The sequence below is a fragment of the Prionailurus viverrinus genome, chromosome B3, assembly GCF_022837055.1.
Source record: "Prionailurus viverrinus isolate Anna chromosome B3, UM_Priviv_1.0, whole genome shotgun sequence".
Lineage (NCBI taxonomy): Eukaryota > Metazoa > Chordata > Mammalia > Carnivora > Felidae > Prionailurus > Prionailurus viverrinus.
In genome coordinates, this window is record NC_062566.1 from 61,486,121 (window position 1) to 61,507,502 (window position 21,382).

The window sequence follows — 21,382 nt, forward strand, 5'->3', positions numbered from 1 at the left end:
ATTGAATTCTTTGTTTTCTTAGTATTGACTTTTCAGAGTTTTCAAATATTGTGGATACAAGTTCTTGTCAGATAGGATTAGAAAGTATCTTATTCTAGTCTGTAGCTTATGATTTCATTTTCTTAACCCTGTCTTCAGAAGATAAATGTATTTTTAAGATTCAAATTTTTCTATTCAAATGTTGTAGGTCTAGGGAAAATAAAACCAATTTTTTCTTTTGAAAACCCAAGAGTATGATAATTTTCACAATAGATTTTTCCCTGATATCCTGAAGAAAATGTGAAGCAACAATATAAGACTTTCTAAAATACTAAAATTATGAGCTATTTTATTCCTAAAATTTCTAATTATTTATCTTTGTCCTGTAGGTTTTCAGCATGATTATTATGTGTAATAGAAAATTAAGCTATAGAACAATGTTCATGAATTTTTCTATTTTATGATTTTTTTTTACTGCATGGAATTATGTATTTTTTTATTTTTTTTTAAATTTACATCCAAATTAGTTAACATATAGTGCAACAATGATTTCAAGAGTAGATTCCTTAGTGCCCCTTACCCATTTAGCCCATCCCCCCTCCCACACCCCCTCCAGTAACTCTGTTTGCTCTCCATATTTATGCGTCTCTTAAAAATATGGAAGCTTCATGAATTTGCACATCATCCTTGCACGGGGGCCATGCTAATCTTCTCTGCATTGTTCCAATTTTAGTATATGTGCTACCAAAGCGAGCATGTTCATGAACTTTTTCTTCTGGCTCATCATAACACCATTATGTCAGATGACTCCCCCCTCCGCCACAAATTACCAATTACTGGAATAATGTCCTATTAATTAAATGCAATACTAAGCCAATGCTCTTGTTATACAACTTTGGAGATTTGGTCTACCTGTTGAGATAGGCTAGCCCCCAAATCTCAGTGACTGAACATGAGTGTTTATTTTATTTCTGGCTCTTCTTGAGTGGTGGTGGTTGTGTGTGGGTGGGTTGCTCCACTTAGTCTCTCAGAGCCCTTGACGGTGGAGCCTCAACCTCTGGAACTTTGGTTGGGTTGGACAGCCGCATAAAAGGGGGAATGGAGCATCCTTCTGGGCTTTTCACTGACAGCTCATCCGCTCACCTTTCCTCAGCCAGGATTGGTAGCATTGCCCTGTGAAATCGTGAGGAGGCTGGAAAGTGTAGTCTGCTGTGCATTCGAGAAGTGAAGGAGAATCCAATAGGGGTGAGCACTAATAATATTTATCCCATATTCTAAAAGAGCATAAAAGATAAATTATAACTATGTTATTTAAATTAGACCTTTTGAGACCATTTTATTACTTACTGGCTGGGAAACTGGGATGAGTTACTTAACCTCTGTGAGCCTCAATGACCCCATTTGGAGAAGGGGTAATAGTGATGGTTAACATTTATTGTGTGTATACTAGGAGCCAGGTCCTGTTAGAAGTACTCAACATATAGGACATGCTTTAATCTTTGTAACTCATAGGCAGCAAGAACGTATCGTCCTTGCTATAGATAAAGCAGTCGGGGCCGAGAAGCCTGAGTAACTTTGTTGACCCAGATGGTTTGTGAGAGTTGGTTCTAGGATTGGAAGCCAGGCATCTGGCCCCAGCACTGCTGGGCCTCATGACTAGGCCCCATTTCTTCTTTTGTAGTCATCACACCTGTTTGAATTAGGTGCCTGTTAAGTGCCCAGCATACTAGGTGCAGTGCTGGCCATTGTAACAGTTTAGATGTGGTGGCAAAGATAGAAAGGGAAATTTAGCTGATGTATTCATTTGAATATTTCAGTAAAAACGGTGGTTTGGTGGGGTTGGGGAGCGGAGGAGGTAGTGGGAGGGGTCATCCCCCAATGAGTATGTATCTGGCTAAGAGTTTCTATCCACAGTTCTGTAAGGAGGTCCTTTGTTTTCTACAACTCATTTTCCACTCTGATCTCAATATTACTAGTGATGTTCATGGAGGCGTCAGTTCTAGCCTGGACACTGGACAGGTATTCACAGAGGTCTACAATATGGTCTTTGGTGGAGGTGCTGCCTCATAAATTTCTGTGTCCCCTCTCTGAGCAGAAGTAGCTTCTATCCTGGCCCTCTTAGAGTTCTATGCAGCTTAGGGCTCAGTGTTTCTGGGTATGACTTCAGCAATCAGTAACTTTGTTAGACATTTTGACCAAGTTTCTCTGGCAGCACATATAAGAAATCACCCAGAACCCTATGCTAAGAATTCGAAAGATACCCTTGTCAGTTAGGGATAGTTTGGGATCAAGTAACAGAACACCTAAAAGGTGATGGTTGAAATAAGAAGAGTCCGGCAGTGCCGACCTGGGCTCAGTAGCTCCTTTCCTCTGGCTCTGGTAGTTTGTCTTTTCCTTATGGTCACAAGATGGCTACTGTAGCTCCACCCATCGCATCCTTACATCAAAGGGAAAAGGATGGCAGAAGAGGGGGTTTGCTTCCATCAGGGGAGAAAAATTTCCTCTTCAACTTCACCATAGGTGTTTCCTTGCTGCTCACTGGCTGCAGTGGTTCTGCGTGCTCATGACTGGACCAGTCCACCTGCACTGTGATAAAGCATCTTCCTCCAATTCTTGGTCAAGATTGTACTGTTAGGAAGGATAAATGAGTGTGTGTGTGTGTGTGTGTGTGTGTGTCTGTGTGTGTACACAATTTTGTTTGCCACATATGCTTTCTTACCCCATAAACTCTTTCCTATAGGCATCCAGGAACAGATCACTCCCTATATGAATTTTTATCCTGAGGGCCTGTTAGCCTCTCTGGAACTGACCCCAGGCCCCCCCCGAGGGTGGCAATATTGACTCCCTCTCTAGATGGGGGGAGGGCAGATCAGGCTGTCTCTGGTCAGACTCCAATTTCAGCATACGGGGAGTTAACGGTTTCCAAAGCAGTTAAGATGCCCTTCCTCATCACATCTCCAGCTATAGCAACAAAATGCTTCTGTGCCAGTTAGAATAAATGAACCCACTATGTTGGGGACTCTGTAATTTGACTCCACTGAGCTGCAAACTCAGATCCTCTTTAGGTAGAGATTAGATCAAGCATTTCAGGACAGTTTGTATCAGGCCTCATGGTTTTAATGAGATATGACACCAGGTTGAGTCTGATGCATATTCAGTTGAATATTTCAAATTTAGTTAATGAAAACATCTGGACTATCTTTAGATCATACAGGCTGCCATGCTAAAAGGGGCTCATTATAAAGTCATCATAAGAGCGGTTTATTTTGTTCTGTTGAACTTTCACTATTTATGAGTAAAAGGGATAGTTTTTCGATTCTCCCTTTCAGAATTTCTGCAACACTTACTCCATAGTGGGGGCTAGGGGTGTGGAGGGAGCAGAATGGGGAGCCTACCGACGCCAAGTTTGATATGGTTGTCTTCCGGTGTTCTGTCAGGTACTACTAACTACAAAAAGACGATCTAAGGGTGTCGATCACAGGTCAGTCTGGTGTCTGTTGCCCAGTTTCATTTTCAGGATTAGGTACACATACATCTTAGTATTTACTTTGTTTTTCAGCTTTCTGAAAACAAATAGTATAGAGAGAAATCCTGCTCCTTAGAAAAAAACATTTTGCCAAGTTTTCTTTATTGTTACAAAAAAAAAAAAAAAAAAAAAAAAAAAAAAAAGCAACTTTGGGTACCTGGCTAAGTTATTAAGCATCTGACTTCGGCTCAGGCCATGATCTCATGGTTCATGAGTTCGAGTCCCACTTCGGGTGAACATGGGACCCACCTCTTTCTCTTTGTCTCTCTCTCTCTCTCCCCCCCCCACCCCTTCCACTCCCCCTAGCTCACTTGTGCCCTCTCAAAAAAAAAAAAAAAAAAAAAAAAAAAAAAAAAAAAAAAAAAAAGCAATAAGCAACTTCTACAAGGAGCATAGTTCAATTAGTTAACTCCTCTGTTACTGGGCATAAAAGCACTTACCTAACCTGGCCAGGGGTATAGCAAAGAGTGGTTAATTGTTTGCCAAATTCTGTCAAGCTCCCAGGTGAGAGCCACGCTTTCCATGCCCAGCATTACTGTTTCAGTATTTCCCTGCCCCCAAAGAGAATCTGCTCCAGAATCTGCCTCCAATGTGTAGGGTTACTGGCCTGTGTTTTGAGAGGGGAGCATCAGAAGTTGCTGAATTTTTAAAGAACTGTTCAGCTTGCCTGTGATCTAATAAGGTTTATTTAAAATTTTTTTTAACGTTTATTTATTTTTGAGACAGATTGTGAGCCGAGGTGGGGCAGAGAGAGAGGGAGACAAAATGCGAAGCAGGCTCCATGCTGAGGTGCTAGCACAGAGACCGACATGTGGCTGGAACCCAGGAATTGTGAGATCACGACCTGAGCCTAAGTCAGACAGACACTTAACCGATTGAGCCACCCAGGCGCCCCAGATGAGGTTTATTTTTAAAGGCGGGGGTGCTGGCAAAAATCATGTCTTTTCAAAAGCCCTAAATAGTGTCGCAAACATCAGTCAGAAGAATAAGGGCACAAACTAGTAATTTCCCCAAATTCCTTTTGCTTTGCCTTTTTTGTTTGTTTCTTTAAAGATCAAATTCGAACAATGTTTTATGCTTTCTTTCAATGAATTAACAGTGGCCCGGAGAAAGTATTTCAATCCTGTTCAAGACCCTTTTTCTATGTAACAAACCCACGCACCTTTCAGGGCTCAGCAGGTGCGCGGTGGACTTGGGCCGTCAGTCAGACGGGTATGTGCCAGCCGCGTTCTGTGCTGCCCTGCTGCCCAAGTTGTATTTATGGCAGAGGCTATGGTCACTATTGAAACCAACATGGGCTCGCTGCCTCTGAGCTCCTCCTCCAGAGCAAAAGAATGGTAAACTAGACATCTGTCTGTGAAAACAATCAACTGAGCATATGCCCACAGTCAAAGGAGGGTCTTGTTCCGCCAGTCTCTTAACTTTTGGAAAAATGGCTTTTTCTTAATGAGTTTTCAAAAAGCAGTCATAAGCCAAGCTATCCACATTATACTGATTTCTAAATTAGCACAGAAAATGCACATTTTTAATGGTGTAGGTCATTATTAAATGGATCCTTCTATGATAGTAGTAATATTAATTATATAATGTATAATAGAATTATAATATATGATACTAGTTTTATTAGAGCTATAATTTATGGTGCATTAAGTACTAATCTTGTTTAATCCTCATAGTCCTAGGTGGTAGGTATTATTTCAGTTGGGCAAATGAAGAAACTGAAGGTTTTGGAGAGTTTGCTTTCCTGTAAGTGGATAAGCAGGGATTCCAGTCTGTTGTCAAAGCCTGTGTGAGTCACCAGGCTCTACTGGGTCCAGGTCGAGATTATATGCTAACCATTTTTGGTGATGATCAGAAAAGTTCATGAATTGTTATTGGCTTAAATATTATCCTTACACGAAAAGAAGATGGTACACCTAACATCTGTGGACTGTTTTCAATGGAAGGAAAATCCAGTGAACATATAAATTGGCCAGGGACTAAAGAAGTCTTAAAAATGTTTCCAAATTCATTTTTAGTGGCACATTCTTAAACTAAGTGGCGATGTATAGAAACTGACTGCCAGCAAACAGTAAGAATTTTAGGTTACTAAAGTCAAAGTAAAATTAGGGCAGGAGGGCAGGGCAAAAAGAGCTAAGGTTCCGAACGCTCATTTGAAAATATACAGCAACCCTTTACTTTGTAAATAATAAACCTAAGGTATTGGAAATTCCTTCCAGAATAGATTATTAACCCTGTGGTGGAAAGGACAGTGGACAGGAGACTAGGAGCTACAGATTCTGGTCCTGCCCCTAATTAGTTAGCTATGTGACCTTGGACAAGTCACTTGTCCTCCTGCACAATGAAACCTCTGGTCCCTTCAATTCTCAAATTCTGAGTCTAGGAGTCAAACTCGTCTCCTCTTTGCTAATGGCTCGATTTTACTTTCTGCACACCTCTTAAGACATCGTCAGGGAGCAGAGGGGAAACGCAATTCCATTTTCACATGAGTTTCTTTGCTAAATCCACGCCCCCATTCTGCTGTTTTTAACCCCTCTGTCATGGCAAAAACACTTTCAAGGATGGGAGGGGAGCAAGGAAGATGAAAATAATTTGCCAAAAGACTGAGTTTTACATTTACATGCGAAGCATTCATGCACACTTTGCAGTCTCTTTCATTCTTCTGTTTTTCGATTATCCCGTTATGTTGATTACCTTTTTCATTTATTGCAAAAACGCTTCTTAAAAAATATTAGTTTTGAAAATCAAGATGCGTATTTCTATTCAAATTAACAAACAAAGTATTTTTCGGCTTTTACCTACTAATCTGTCACGTGCAATGGTCATTATTTAAGCTGCTAGAATAAACTGACACAATTAAAAGGTTTTAGGAAAATCATTTATGGCTTAATGGTAAGTATATTAACTGAAGGTACATTACTGGGTAAAGCATACCCATCTCCTTTATCCTGGAAAGTATGTTAACATTTCTTTTGGGGAGCATGTTTTAAAACAAATATTACAAATACACAATCACTACCTTATAGAAATGCATTGTACTATGTAGTAAATTGATACCCAGATGATATAAAGACCATGAAAGAGAAGGCAGGCACATTCTGCAGCTGACCTTGAAACCCCCACCTGGTTTTACTGAAAGCAAAAGAGAACACCCAAGGAGCATGTAAAACTACCTAATAGAATATATCCTCAAATCTGAAGATCCTTATGCAGACCAAATGCATAGGGACCCTGCGTTTTTCATCAGTAACGTCACTTAACTTTCACACCTTACTGAAACTATCCATGGCCTTCTGTTTATCTTGAGTTTTTAAGTCATTTTTCTATTGACATATTTAGCTTATATAAATTACTGAACAGACTTGAGCCACGGATAGTTCACTTGGTGTCATAGGCCCAGTGGAAAGGAATACTGCTTGTTTTACTGCTCAGACTGATGAGCAAGATTATGAGTTATTTTCCAAGTGCTTTGAATTTATTTATACTTGCACTAAATATGAATGGCCTAGGGCAGATATTGGAAATACGTGGCATTTATGCGATCACTACCCACTTCAAAAGCTAGTGCGCATAACTGATCATACCTTTATTTCCTGATGAGCTGAACTGGGTCTCAGAACCCTTCTTAGCAAACACAGCCAGCATAAACAGTGAACTAGTTGCTGTCCAGATTCTAGAATTAAAATAGCTTATTAAAAGCCTCAAAGGTTTGTTTCTTTCCTAATTACACTGTGACTGACTTTTCTGAACATTTCAAGCCTTTTTCATTTTGATAAGTAATGATTTTTTTTTTTTAAAGAAGGACCTTTTATTGGGTCTTTTAGAATTCCCCACAGTACTGAAACACTTTTAAATATACATTAGAGACTTGATAAATATTTGTGTTTTGAATAGCCTAAATGCTAGAAATAGATGACAGTTATCACATAGAAACAGAGGAACATCACAGAGGTAACTGGGTGTCTGTTCTCTCCAGATATTCATGGAAGGAACCGTGCACCAGTTTTTGGCCCTAACACATTAAGTCCTGGGAAACTGGCAAAGAAATGTGAAGTTCCAATTCCTTTGATATTTTAAGTTTCCAAAATATGAGGAAATGTGTCAAATGCCTATGGCTTTCAAATGATAATATACTCTGACTTAATGACTAAGAGCAATGCCCACTGAGCAGTTCACGGACAGTGTCTCTTCCAAGTCAGATCCTGTTGGCAAATGACCAAAGAACCCTTCTTTCCTGATCCAGTCAGCCACTCCTATGGCCCGGAAGCACTTTGCCCATGAACTCATTATAAAAGTGAGCAGTTAGAAGTACCATTTGCAGTTAATCTAAGAATTCCACTGAATATCCAAAAATTTGTGTTGGAAACACATTGGCACTTTGACTTGATTTCAGCGGAAACTATTTTTTTTTAATTAAATTTTTTCAATGTTTTTGAGAGAGAGAGCAAGAGCAGGAGGGGCAAAGAGAAAGAGAAGGAAAGAGAAGGAGAGAGAAGGAGAGATAGAGAGAGAGAGACGGAGGAAGACAGAGAGGGAGGGAGGAAGGGAGAGAGAGAGAGGCGGAGACACAGAATCCGAAGCAGGCTCCAGGCTGAGTTGTCAGCACAGAGCCAGATGCAGGGCTCAAACCCACAGAACGCGAGATCATGACCTGAGCTGAAGTTGGATGCTTAACCAACTGAGCCACCCAGGCACCCCCAAAGGAAACTGTTTCTTAAATCTTGAATAGAAATGTAAAGATAAAAATGCCTTAAGCCTAATTTTTTAAAAAGAAAGAATTTTAAGTGTTCTAGTTTCTTTAGCAATATATTGGAAAAGCACCACACTAAGGCCAACTTGAAAGTAAACACAATGAAATCACATGAACTCCCCTTGAAACTAGTATGCATTCTAGAGTACTCTGGTTGATGGGAGTTTCCAAATACTTTATTCATACCTAAAATTTTTTCAATTATTTTTTTGAATGTTTATTTTTTTATTTAAAAAAAATTTTTTTTTTTCAACGTTTATTTATTTTTGCGACAGAGAGAGACAGAGCATGAACGGGGGAGGGGCAGAGAGAGAGGGAGACACAGAATCGGAAACAGGCTCCAGGCTCTGAGCCATCAGCCCAGAGCCTGACCCGGGGCTTGAACTCACGGACCGCGAGATCGTGACCTGGCTGAAGTCGGACGCTTAACCGACTGCGCCACCCAGGCGCCCCTTGAATGTTTGTTTTTGACAGAGCACGTGTGAGCATGAGCAGAGTATGGGCAGAGCGACAGGGGGACAGAGGATCTGAAGTGGGCTCTGTGTTGACAGCAGACAGCCTGATGCGGTGTTTGAACACACGAAACCCAAGATCACGGCCTGAGCCAAAGTCTGATGCTCAACCGACTGAGCCACCTAGGTGCCCCAGTAATTAATACTTCAACACTTACATATATAATGGTTTTCTCTGATTCCAGTAAACAGTTTTCAGCTGAAGACGACAGTTAAAAGCTTCCATTTTTTCAACTCAAGTGAATGAGAACATACTTAGTGTACGTGTAGTCATTCATTTGTTCATTCAATATATATTGAGCACCTCTCTGTGCCAGGAACTCTGTTAGCTGCTGGAGGCTAGTGCAAAAACAAGACAGATACAGTTTCTACTCTATGGAGCTTATAGTCTATTTGGAAATCTCACCATTAAGTAACTACAGGAAGAAGTCAGTCAACAATTGAGACAAAAGGTGCCTCCATCTCTCAGTTTACCTACAAAACTGTGGCTTCCTGTAGAGGTGGTTTGGCTTATGTCAAGTTTGATTTGCTGTGTATGAGAAATTTCCATTAAAACCTAAAAATACATAAAGTCTACTAGAAACACACTAAATAGTTCTTTCTGAATGTATCTGTTGAATGAACATAAAAATGACAAAGGATTTTTTTTTTTTAAAGAAAAAAGTGGTACTTATTCTGGAAATACCTTTAACCAAGGCAGTTTTCAGGGGAATTCATGACTGCTTTGGGTTAATGGTCATTGGCTTCATGTTCAGCCCTCAATTAAACTCTGAACTTCAATTGTTATTACTTAATTGACTTGGTTATATTTCATGTCGGCATCTCACAATGACCTTCCTTTTAAAAAATAAAAATTACATTGGCGTAGCACCATGGGTCTTTGGCTGAGGCTGACATTGTTGCAGGCCCACACTGTTTTATATATGGTTGAGCCTCGAATTTGCTTAGGTTTGCTATCACTAGGGTACCTCCCATCATCCTTGCCTTTGAACTGAGACAGCTCTAGATAAATCCAAGTGATGAGGGAAAAGGAATGAAAAACAAAACCCATCGGTTGCCATGATTAAGATGCAAAATAAATCCATAGATAGACACTTGATTCCAAGCACAGGGAGTTAGTCTTAATACCTTCACTATCACAATATTACATGATGCGTATTTTAAAATGGTACTGTATCTTTTCCTTACAAGTGACTCCAAATGTTTAGTTGTTCCAGTTAACCAGATGAAAACTTCAATCTCCTTTATTTACACACAAAACAGTAAGATCAAGTTGGATTTATTTAACTAATGAGATTGATTTTTAACAAGTAGGTATGATGCCTAGCTCTATGCTGTACTAACTGAAATGAATTAAGGCATCAAGTGAGCATTTCCCCTCCCGCTGTATTGTGGAAAAGTTTTAAAAGTCTTTTTGAAGTACTTTGATCAAGCTTTGAAATCATTTTAGTGGATTACTATTGTATGAAAACTATAATTTATTGTGCTTGACCTAAGCAGCTCTTTGTCTCACAGCCATATTCAAAACAATAGCAGGAAAGTGAAAACCACAAGGGGAACCCAAGCTGTTCTGGTTATTATTTCATAATTCCATCTTCCTTATTTAATCTTTGGAATCCAGGCATGTTCTTAATAAAAGATCACGTTTACCTTATATGGGAAGGTTCGTTTGGGGCAATACAATCAGAGAGTCCAAACTTTGTCATTGTCACCCTTCCTTTACCTAAGAGTGACCTTACAGACACATTCGGAGAAGTGCTTCGCTATAAATGGAGACATTGCAGGCAGACTCGTCATTGTTTGCCTTTTGGTTTCCTCTCTCGTTAAGCTAACTTTGCTCCTTTACCCTCACCAAGAATGTCCCGGGGCACCTGGATGGCTCAGTCAGTTAAGCGCCTGACTCCTGATTTGGGCTCATGTCATGATCTCACGGTTTGTGGGTTTGAGCTTGGGATTTTGTCTCCCCCTCTCTCTCTGCCCTTCCCTTGCTTGCTATCTCTCTCTCAAAATAACAAAAATAAAAACTTAGTTGGGGGGGCGGAAAACAATGTCCCAATTGTGGGATTTTCTCCTCCTATCCCTGCCACAAAGTATTTCTACTCTGAGAAGACTTGCTCCCAGCAGATCACATGGAAAATGGCCAGCCACTCCCAAAGATGAACAAGCTAGGAGCGTTTCTCTAGTGAAATCATACAGGTATTTTCCCATTTCTTTAAGTTTCATCCACAGACAGAATACCATTACCACCACTCAGGCCGAAAGTAGCTGTAAACCGCACAGGTTCTTTCAGCTCCGTTTGCCACATGTCCTGACAGCCTAAACCTCACATCCTGTTTGACCCTGTAAAATCTTATTTGAAAAGTTTTAGGAGTCTTCAAAGGTGTACCAGCTACCTGGTAACCCCCACCCCGAAGACCTCTGCATCAGGAGTTAGATGAAATGCATTTTGGTCTGGGGATGGTTTTCTGGAGAGAAAAAAAGGGTGAGAAAATGTAGTGAGAAAGCACAGAATACATGTCCATATGGAAGGAACCTGGCAAAGGTTAGTGAAGGGGAGAAAGGAGAGGGAGGAGGTGGGTGAAGAGAAGCAGCCTGTGAAAACACTAAGCATTTAAATCAGTTGAAATGCTAGGTCTGTAGGGCGTTCCATGTTAAAAAGAGCAGACACCTAAGGTATCTCGGTTCCACAGGGGCCAAGCAACAGCACGTGGAGCTCTCAGTGAGAGGCGAGTGGATGAACTGTACACTTGGGTGCTGTGTGCTAATTAGCGTGGCCCACCAGGGACCATTTAAGTGAATGACCTCATCCAGGGCTCTAAGCAATCCCCTCCCGGCCTGAGTTAATGCCCCCCCCAAAGACCAACCATTTATCATCTTTTCCAGGATGGAACCAAGCCTTGCTGATAATGATCAGGTACATACACCTATGGTTAGAAGAAAATTGTTTCCCCTGGAGATCCAGCTTTCTGCTTTGGACCCCGAAGCTTTTCCCTTTAGGAGTGTTGAGAAGAGTTGACATACACCTCACTAGAAGGCAGATGAAAGAAAAAAAATCTCACTTTTTTTTTGGAGGGGGGGGGGCGGTAAGGGTAGAAAGGAGCCTATGAAGTCACCTTAAGTTATCCGTGCTAGATCAGCTTTGCACTGAGCGGATCCCTTGCCACACTTCACATGGGGTCTTTGTGACAGCAGATGCCTGGCAAGTCTCTAACCACCGGAGAGAACATCGTTTCGTTTTACATTGTCTGCACACTCCTGCTTTTTTCTGCGTTGGCATAATTCATTATTGCAGTTTGCAGAATGCTCCATAAAACAAGATTTGGCTTTAATGTTAACGTTCTAATGACGACAACAACAAAAAGCATCCTGTCTACTTTCCAGGGCCGTTTTTATTGTCTTAACTAAAAAAACCAAACAAGTAAACAACACACACCGGTTTAACACAGATAAAGATTTCTACCATAAAAGGAAAAAGAACAAGGAGGCTTGGAGTTTCCAATTTGGGAACACTACTACTCTTGTCTCCCTATACCCTTCCAGCTGAAGAGTGGTAGACAGAATAATCACATTCGTTTCAGGTGGGAAAAAACTTAGTTTTGAAACTTGAGAACTTTATCATCCTATGTATGGCTTACTGGTCTTGTTCCCATGTTCAAGGGCCACATTTTAAGACCTTGTTCATCAACAGGAGGTGGTGCCGTTGCCAGAGAATACCAGTACCTTCTTATAACACATTATGTCAGGGCACCAGGTATAAGCAGGAATATGAAATGCAAGCACCTCTTCTATTTTTTTAAATTTATTTGTGTGCCCTCATCATAAATTTGTTTAATGCAAAACCAACAAATCCTTGACAAGGGTTTAACAGGCTTTTCAACATCTGTGCAGATGAAATGTAATTCGTTCCTAAAGAAGAAAAAAGCAGTTTAGAGCATGCCACGAAAACTGTTTCTTAACAAAAGTGTTAAAGTGTGTGCATGTGTGTGCACGCGTGTGCAAAGACAACAGTAGTTTCAGATGATTCTATTTCACTCCCAAAATCTGCGTGATAATTTTACGCTGACACACAAGTCTGCCACAGAGACCTCCTTCCCATTTCATTTTCCTCCTCCTCTTTTGTGGAATGCAACCCACTACAGAGTTAAAATCCACACGTCTGGGCCGGACCTGTTTGTGTCTTTCAAAAGGAAATGCAGCTGGCAGACTTATTTGCAAACCTCCTTAGGTACAAAATTAACAGGGCGCAAATGGTGGATTTTGTCTTTTGAAAGAAGCAAACTTAGAGGTGGTTGCAGAAGTTCTATTTTTGTTAGTATTTCCCAGTTTCATCTGTTCATTATAAAAGATATAATAGATTTTCAACATGGGGACAAGTCTTTTATAAGTACATTTTCAGGTATAGATAAGTTAACCTCCCAAAAGATAGGTTTATAATGAATTTATTGATGTTTTGCTTTAAATCGAAACTTGGTTAGCCGTGTAAAAACTGAGTAGATAAAAGCAAACAAATACAAAATCCCTTTTATTTTGCTTATTTGGAAACTCTCTAGGCTTATTTCTGGTACACTTAATTCGTTCAAAGCTGAACATTTCTAATGCCTAAATTATCTGATTGTTATGTAATTATTATGTCATATAAAATGCAGATACAAAGCCATGCACAGAATGTGCTTTTAAAAAATTGTACGCATAAAAATACTGACTACCATTCATACTGACAAGTAGCCGTGTCTAAAAATAAACTTTTGCCCAGGCTGGCACCATGCTTCAATGGTCTCCCTTTTGCCCCCAGTCCAAAGGAGTGTGGTTTCCAGACACAATGTAACCAATACTTTTACATGAGATAAATGGAAAAATCTTTGGTGTTCAAATAAGTATCCTAAAGAGGAAATTCTCGAGTCTATTTTTTCAGCGTGGCTCAATGCCAGGGAAGTCAGGAAACCGTAAAGACTGGACAAAACAAGCAGAGGCTACCATCGAGGTCTACTGGAGCCTGGCAGGTGAGAGCAGAAATCTAGTTTCAGCCTCCATGTCTTCCAATCTGCTATGATTGTGCTAGATTATTCCATGATGGTAATTTAACACTGGGGACCTGTGAGAGTATGTGAAGACATCGGGGGGGGAGGTGGGGAGGGAGAAAGAATGAATAGAGGCTTAGAAAAAAAATAAGGGGGTGGTTCGGGAACTGGGAGGAGAATTGAAAAATCACACCTTTCAAGTCTCCACATTTCTTCTTTTGTTCAGTATGAGCAGAAACCATCCGGAAGGAAGAAAGATTATGACTATCTATAAACTAACTGTTTGACAGAGACAGAAATGCTGATAATGAGTGGGTTGTGTCTGTAGTTCTTGGCTGTTCACATCAGCAAGGGATGAAGGAAAACAGAAACTCTTGATATGTTTGTCTAAAGAGGTAGTGGCGTGGCCACGGGCAGCCCGAGTTCAGCTCAAGTTCAGGGCAGATGGTGCCAGGAGTTTACATTGCAGGAAAGTAAAATTGCTTCCGGATTCACCTTTTCCTCCCGGCTTCTCTTCCAGGACCATCAGGGTCAAGCTAGGCTATGGCATAAGGTGACAATGTCCGTGGGGAAACAGGCTTTGAGCAGGATGCCCCTTTCCCGGTTACAGTCCAGTTCCTGGATAAAGCCGTACCAATAGATGACTAAGCCCGGCCCAAATCTGCAAAAACATGAGAAAATAACATGTGTGTTGGATCAACAGAATTCTCGAGAATGGTCATCTCTGAAGCATTGCGATGATGATTAAGGGGCATCATTTCACCAAGTTTTTGTTTTGGTTGCTACGATTGTGGCTGAGGGTGGAACTTCTAGCAAGCAGCGGGCTTACTTTAATACAAGTACTACTACAATCTCAGAGTTATTACCTTTCAAGGAACCTCAAGTATTGCATATACATGCGCGACCCTCATCACTTTTCAGTAAGGTGTTCTCAACTTGGGTTGACGTGAGTAACTGAGGAAGGATAAAACTAGACTCTTAACAGCGACGAGTTACTGTTGGGGAGCACCACACTTGGGATTCTATCTCCTAATGTTACCTTATCTCCTAACCTATTTTCAACCAAGGGGAAAACAAAAGGAATAATGTAAAAGTAGAATAGGTCAAGGTCCTCTTCTGACTAGAATGCTCTATGCACATACCAATGGGGCCAGAGGTCCCTTTGGTCATCTCCTCTCTCAACTCCTCAAAAAGCAAACAAAAATCCAGATGACCACTGGGATCCCTCAGAGAGACCTTATCCCCGACCCTTCGTGTCTGTGTACAGTCTCTAAATATGAGCACGGCGTGAAATTTGGTCATAGGTTCTTATCATGAAGATGATAGATCATGTCATGTAGACCATGAAGAAGTATAGACAGATGCTGGCTTGAATCCTCAATCTTTCTAAGTTGTGCCTCCAAATTATCTCCAATTTTTTTTAGTTGCAGACTCAGGAAGTAACCCTGTAGAAGACTTTACCCATCAGGAAGTTGAGACCTTTAGGCTGGGTTCATAAAGATGTAATCACGATCAATCACTGTGCACAGACATGTTTTGCCCATCAGTTTCACCTTTTTTTTTTTTTCTACCGAGAGTACTTAATTAAAGGGCAGCACTACTTTTGGTGTCATGTTGCAGGAATTTTACAGTGAAATCATAAATTATGAATGTTGGGTTAGTAAAAGGATGTCTAAAAACAGAACTGCTTTCTGTATTCTGACATTACAGCAGGCTGAGCCACGTTAGGCCAAAAAGCTTTTTTCCTTCCATGATTTATTATACACTGTAGTGTACTTGCCAAAACTAATAGTCCAAGATGGGCTGCAAGATACTATATGCACAGGAACAAGTTCAGTTGGGTGTCACAGAACAGTAGCAAAGTTGTATGCAAGATTAATTGAACCTTTTGGGCAGAATGGCAACCCATCTACTGATGAGCAGCTCCAGGGGACATAGGAGCTGTGTACAGTGGGGCAGCCTTAGAGCACTAGACTCGATGGTATTTACCTGCCATTGGGGGCTGGCTTCAGAGAAGCCTGGTGAGACCTTACTTCCAGTTAACTGGGGGTTTCTTCGCAACTTGTAGTAACAATTGTTTGCAACTGGAACATAGACCATTTGGTATCTCTATCTTACAAAAAGCTCTGGTTACTATCAAAAGATCTCGGATTTGTCACAACAAGCCTGGCAAGGGCGGGAAGATCTACAATCTTGTGTCTGCGAAGCCTCGAAATTTCCTATCAGTGAAGCAGCCCTGGGTCACAGGGCTCTACAGACCTAACACTGAGCTCAACACATTCCTCCGCTGTCTTACGCAGCCATTCAGGAGACCATGATGTTCTTTAGAAAGGCACTAATATTTTTACAAAGGGAGAAAAAAAAAATGTGATCTAACCAGTCATGGAAAAGAACAAAATATATGGAGGTCATAAACAACAAGCTCAGTGTTTTAAAGATTTAATAAAACAAAAACACATACCACCAAGCACTGAGAGAGCAAGAGCAGCCTACACTTTCCCTGAACAGCTAAATCATACGCCAAAGGACACGAAGCATGACAGCTCTTTACGAAAATGGCATTTTCCGGGCAGAAAAGCCAGGCTGGGGAACACCTCAATGCCCAAGAAAATGGACTTGTTTCTCTTTTGAGGCAACAGAGGAAATCTGCAACTGGAAAAGGTTTTCCAAGAATGTGAATCTGAACATTTCGCTGTAGTGGTTCACTACTAGGACTCCCTGAAGGTAGGATCCCTGATCTAGAAGTTCCTTTCAGAATATGTGAATAGTGACACTTCAGAGGAGTCTGCTGTCTCTTTGTTTCTTAGCTTTTGGATGGAATTATGTTAACTTAGGCACTACTAGCCCTCTCATGTGGCTCAAAAGTTCGGATAATGTGTGCTTAATTAAAAACAAAGCAACACAACTTCTCTTTGTAAGTGGCAATTGGCAGGTAAAGGCCATCCAGTTAGTGTTCTTTGAATGAAAAAGTAGGAACTTATTGGGTGACAAATTTGGACACTGAATGACAGAGCACGATTTGGCCTTGTTCCCGATACCTACTTTAGTGTATTTCTTTCTCCAATAATTCAGGATCCAGAGATTATCAAATGCTGGCAAGATCACCTTCTAGCAACCTATCTGTTTATGAAGAGGCTGAACACATTAAGCAACTTTATAGAGTCAATCTTCCTTGGTTATCTGAACCAACAGAAGGGAACATTTTGGTCGATAATTTGAAAAACCAAGCAATCCAAGTCTAGCATTTCCAATCCAAGGTGTAAACCGGGGAGAAAATGGGACCTAGGACATTTTTTATGTAGGTCAAGTACATGCTCGTGGGTTGAATGATTTCATTTCTTTGATGCCTGTTCCCATTTATTGTGGCACTACTAGACAAGAATGAGATCACTGCAAAGGCAAACATAACCTTTGTGACCAATAAAAATCAAAGAGACTGTTAATGGCATTTAAAAGAAAACAGTCTCTGGGTCTGAGGGAATGTGCACAGCAGAGGGCTGGTCTGCTACTGCGATGGCAGCCCTCCCCACCAGCCGGAGGAGACACTCTGGAATGGGGTGTATATGGGTATCTGAGTTGACTCCGTAAACACATTTCAAGGTGGACTCTAATTTTCAGTTTACTATACTCATGGTCCAGTAACAAGATCAAAGACTCCATCCAAATGGATTTTAAAAACTCTCGTGGAGCAGAGACGGAGAACTCAAGTGACTTTTACACAAGTAATTTTGTTTGCAAGTAAAATACCGCCACACTCGCAAAAACAATACCTCCTGACACAAATGGGAGGTCAAAGTCCCAGGACAGACCTCGAGAGTACGTACGAAAGATGAAGTTCCTCGTAAGTAACAACCTTACAAATCCATTTGAAATGCATTTCTCTGGTTCCCTTTCATTGTAGAGTATTTAGAGAAATTCAACAAGAGACTGTGGAGTGAAAGCTGGGGACCCTTTGGTGGTTTTTGTGCATAGGTGTCTCCCAGCCATTATCTATTTCGCCACTTGTCTCTGCTATATGGTGACCCTGCAGAGGGAAAAAGACCCTATTTTCTTTTAAAAAAAATTTTTTTTTCAACGTTTATTTATTTTTGGGACAGAGAGAGACAGAGCATGAACGGGGGAGGGGCAGAGAGAGAGGGAGACAGAATCGGAAACAGGCTCCAGGGTCCGAGCCATCAGCCCAGAGCCCGAAGCGGGGCTCGAACTCACGGACCGCGAGATCGTGACCTGGCTGAAGTCGGACGCTTAACCGACTGCGCCACCCAGGCGCCCGACCCTATTTTCTTTATCCGTGTGTTCTCCAGGCCTAGCACGGTTCCCTGGTGTCTGACAGCCCTGCTCAAGGACACGGTGGAGAACACCAAGTTCATAATAGGATCAGATAGCTTTGTGCCAGTCGCCCAACCAATGGCAGTTTCCAGAGAGGCATGCTGGCAGGACTCAGCTGCTACCATGGCTTGGTGTTTTTATTAGTAACCAAGATGAGCACATAGATGGTCTATTTTGGGATCATGGGGAGGATAGTAACAGTAACAACATTAATTATCATCACTTTCAGAGCACTTGCTATGTGCTATTCTAAGCTCTTTCCACAGATCTACCCATTTAATTCTCAGGGCAACTTGATGAGGCAGGTGCAGTTAATGTCCCCATTCTGCAAATGGAGAAACTGAGGCACTGAGCAATTAGCTAGTTTGCTGAAGGTCTCCTAGCTAAAAAGTGGGGGAACCTGTTTTGGAGCCCAAGGCAGTCTGGTTGCACAGTCTGTGACTGTCTCACTATGAGGTAGTGATCTAACTGAATGTCACCCTGTATGATAGACTTTAACCAGAAAAAGAGAGGAAATGTCCTTTGTACTGGTTAGACCATGCCTAGAGCGTTTTGCAGGGTTGGTGTCATGTTTTAAGAGGAGTATCTCTGGTCTGGAATTGCTCCAGAGGAGAACTCTACGATACCTGAGGAACTGTTAGAATAACCGAGTATTTGTGATGTAGAAATAAGCATGTAGGGTGAGATAACATGCTCATTCACTAGCCTCTGATTTTTAGAGCACTCCTGGGAAGAAGTGATGAGATTCATGCTGTAGCTCTTGAGCACAGACTTAGGGCCAATGTCTGAAATTTACCAAGAATTGTATATTGATTCAACCTGAATAAAAAGTTTCCTACAGATGTAGCTTTTGACAACACGGAGTGAGCTGCCTTACAAATGGGTGACAGTTCTGTGACTGGATCTACTAAATTGAAGCTGAGCTTCTATCTATTGAAAAAAATAAATAGAACCAACACATGAGTTTTTTAATACAAAATCCTGAATACTCAGCATCTTTTGGGAAATTAGTTGATTTGGCAACAATCAGCTGGAGCTAAGTAACAGTTGCCCCCTTTTGACAAGACCTGTTTCAGGTTTGCTGCAGTCCTCCCCATTCTCTGTTAGTCCCTGATGTTAAGGCTCCACATCAGGTGCCATTTAGCATCGTGCTTTTTCCGTAGACTTTAATTGTAGAGATACATTTTTCCATACTCCTATCAAATTTGGGAAAGCAAAAGATAACCTCATGTTTCAAGAAAGAATTGGAAGGGGGCATCTGGGTGGCTCCATCGGTTGAGTGTCCGACTTCAGCTCAGGTCATGATGTCGGTGTTCAGGAGTTCAAACCCCACATTAGGCTCTGTGCTGACAGCGTGGAGGGTGGAGCCTGCTTCAGATTCTGTGTGTGTCTCTCTCTGCCCCTCCCTGACTCACAGTCCACTTCTCTAACATTAAAAATAATTTTTTTAAGGAATGTTAGAAGCCCATTTCTTATGTCCTGCCTACTCTGCTCATTTTGTTGTCCGCTTGTCCCTATGGACATTTGAGTTCTTGACCTCAGCCCAGAGATGTCACTCAGAGGTTCTCCAACTTGGGCCAGAAACTCTGGAGATTGTAATAGACCTGTTATGCACCTCGAGCACTATCCTCAGACAGAAAAAATAAACAGGTCTTATTTTTTAAATGCACATAAAATATTTCATTCATATGTGGAACTTGAGAAAGTCAACAGAAGACCATAGGGAAAAGGAAGGGGAAAAATATAGTTTCAAATAGAGAGGGAGGCAAACCATAGGAGATTCTTAAATACAGAGAACAAACTGAGGGTTGATGGGGGGAGGCCGAGGTGGGAGGGGAATATTGGTGACAGGCATTAAGGAGGGCACTTGTTGGGATGAACACCGGAAGTTGTATGTAAGCTATGAATCATGGGAATCTACGCCCAAAGACAAGAACATACTGTAGACACTGTATGTTAGCTGACTTGACAATTTATATTTGCAACCAACAATTTTAAAAAAATGCACAAAAAATAGAGTTCACAGCTTTCAGTCATTATGTATTGTCTAAGTAGATGGAATCTAGAACCACAGCTATAATCACGTGAAGGATAGAAATAACTGTTTTAAGTATTTTCAAATTTGGCAAGATTGGGGGACACTGTTTTAATTGGTTATAATTTCTATAGGTGGATATGTTACATACAGGTAAAAAGCATATAAAAGGGGAGTCTATTAAATGGGTAATTTAAGGCATATTAAACTTGTCTGAAAATACTAAGCATGTTAAGATGTCTGAAAATACAAAGATGTTTGTAAGTAACCTGTCCATGCACATAAGGTTCCTTTTCACAGTAAAAAGTGAGCTAGAAGGAATGTCATTTACGGATTGCATTGGGTCCCATTTAGAACTCACTCAACAGAGGGCAGTCTCTATCTGTAGGAAGAGAGGCACCCAAAAGAATCATCAAACCCAATGTGGCAACAACAGGAATGAAAAAAGACCCACAGGAGGGGTAGTGCTGGAGTTCTGAGCTGTAGCTAAGAGATGCAGAAAGGTATTGTGGTCAGCCAACATCTAAGGTGACCTCAGTGATTCATGCCTCTGGGGATCATGCCCTTGTGTAATCCCCTCCCCCTTGAATGTTGGCTGGAACTAGGGATTTGCCTCTAAAAAAACAATATAGCAAAAGTGGTAAGAATTCACTTGTGATTAGGTTACAAGAGACTGACTTCCATCTTTGCTATAAGACACTCTCTTGCCTTCTCAACTTGCATACTTTGATGAAACCAACCATTTGGGAGAGGCCCATGTAGCAGGGAATTGAGGGTGGCCTGTGGCCAAGAGTCTGAGAGGAACGGACAACAGCTCCTGAGGAGCCGAATCCTGCCAACAACCACTGAGCGAGTTTGGGAGTGTACCTTTGGGCAAACCTTCAGCTGAGACCACACTCCCTGGGCCAATGTCTTGAATACAGCCTGTGAGAGACAGGGAAGAAGAAAACCCAGCTAAACTACGCCCATATTCTTCAATCACAGGGAGAGTGAGGTAACAAATGTATGTTATTGTAACTCCTTTAGTTTGGGGGTAGTTTGCTATACAGCAATACACACACACACACACACACACACACACCGGACTAGTCAAATACCCTTCTTCACATATGCAGTATGGAAAGTCCTGGTGGCTTTTTATACTAGTTACACTTTAACCCAGAATCTACAGCAGAAGGCGTTACTGAATGAGATTATAAGTAGCAGCTCTTCATCAAGACTGGTCAGTTTTTT

The 21,382-nt window shown here is 41.2% G+C and overlaps 1 protein-coding gene and 1 non-coding gene across 6 annotated transcripts in view; both read right to left on the minus strand.

The window, feature by feature from the left end:
- The window catches only part of CDIN1 (CDAN1 interacting nuclease 1), a 267,942-nt gene that overhangs the window by 40,340 nt on the left and 206,220 nt on the right, over positions 1 to 21,382 (minus strand). For 2 of the 5 annotated variants that reach the window (XM_047863429.1, XM_047863424.1), the window contains one exon: positions 12,007 to 14,446. The exons of 2 other annotated variants lie outside the window; for them this stretch is intronic. In XM_047863429.1, the coding sequence (XP_047719385.1) occupies positions 14,317 to 14,446 (130 nt within the window). In that variant the 3' untranslated portion in view covers positions 12,007 to 14,316. Of the gene's footprint in view, positions 1 to 12,006; positions 14,447 to 21,382 lie in introns of those variants that run through there. One more of the 5 variants, XM_047863427.1, reaches the window with a different exon arrangement.
- On the minus strand, positions 630 to 736 carry LOC125169151 (U6 spliceosomal RNA). Its single transcript, XR_007153484.1, has one exon. It is a non-coding gene; the product is annotated as a U6 spliceosomal RNA (small nuclear RNA).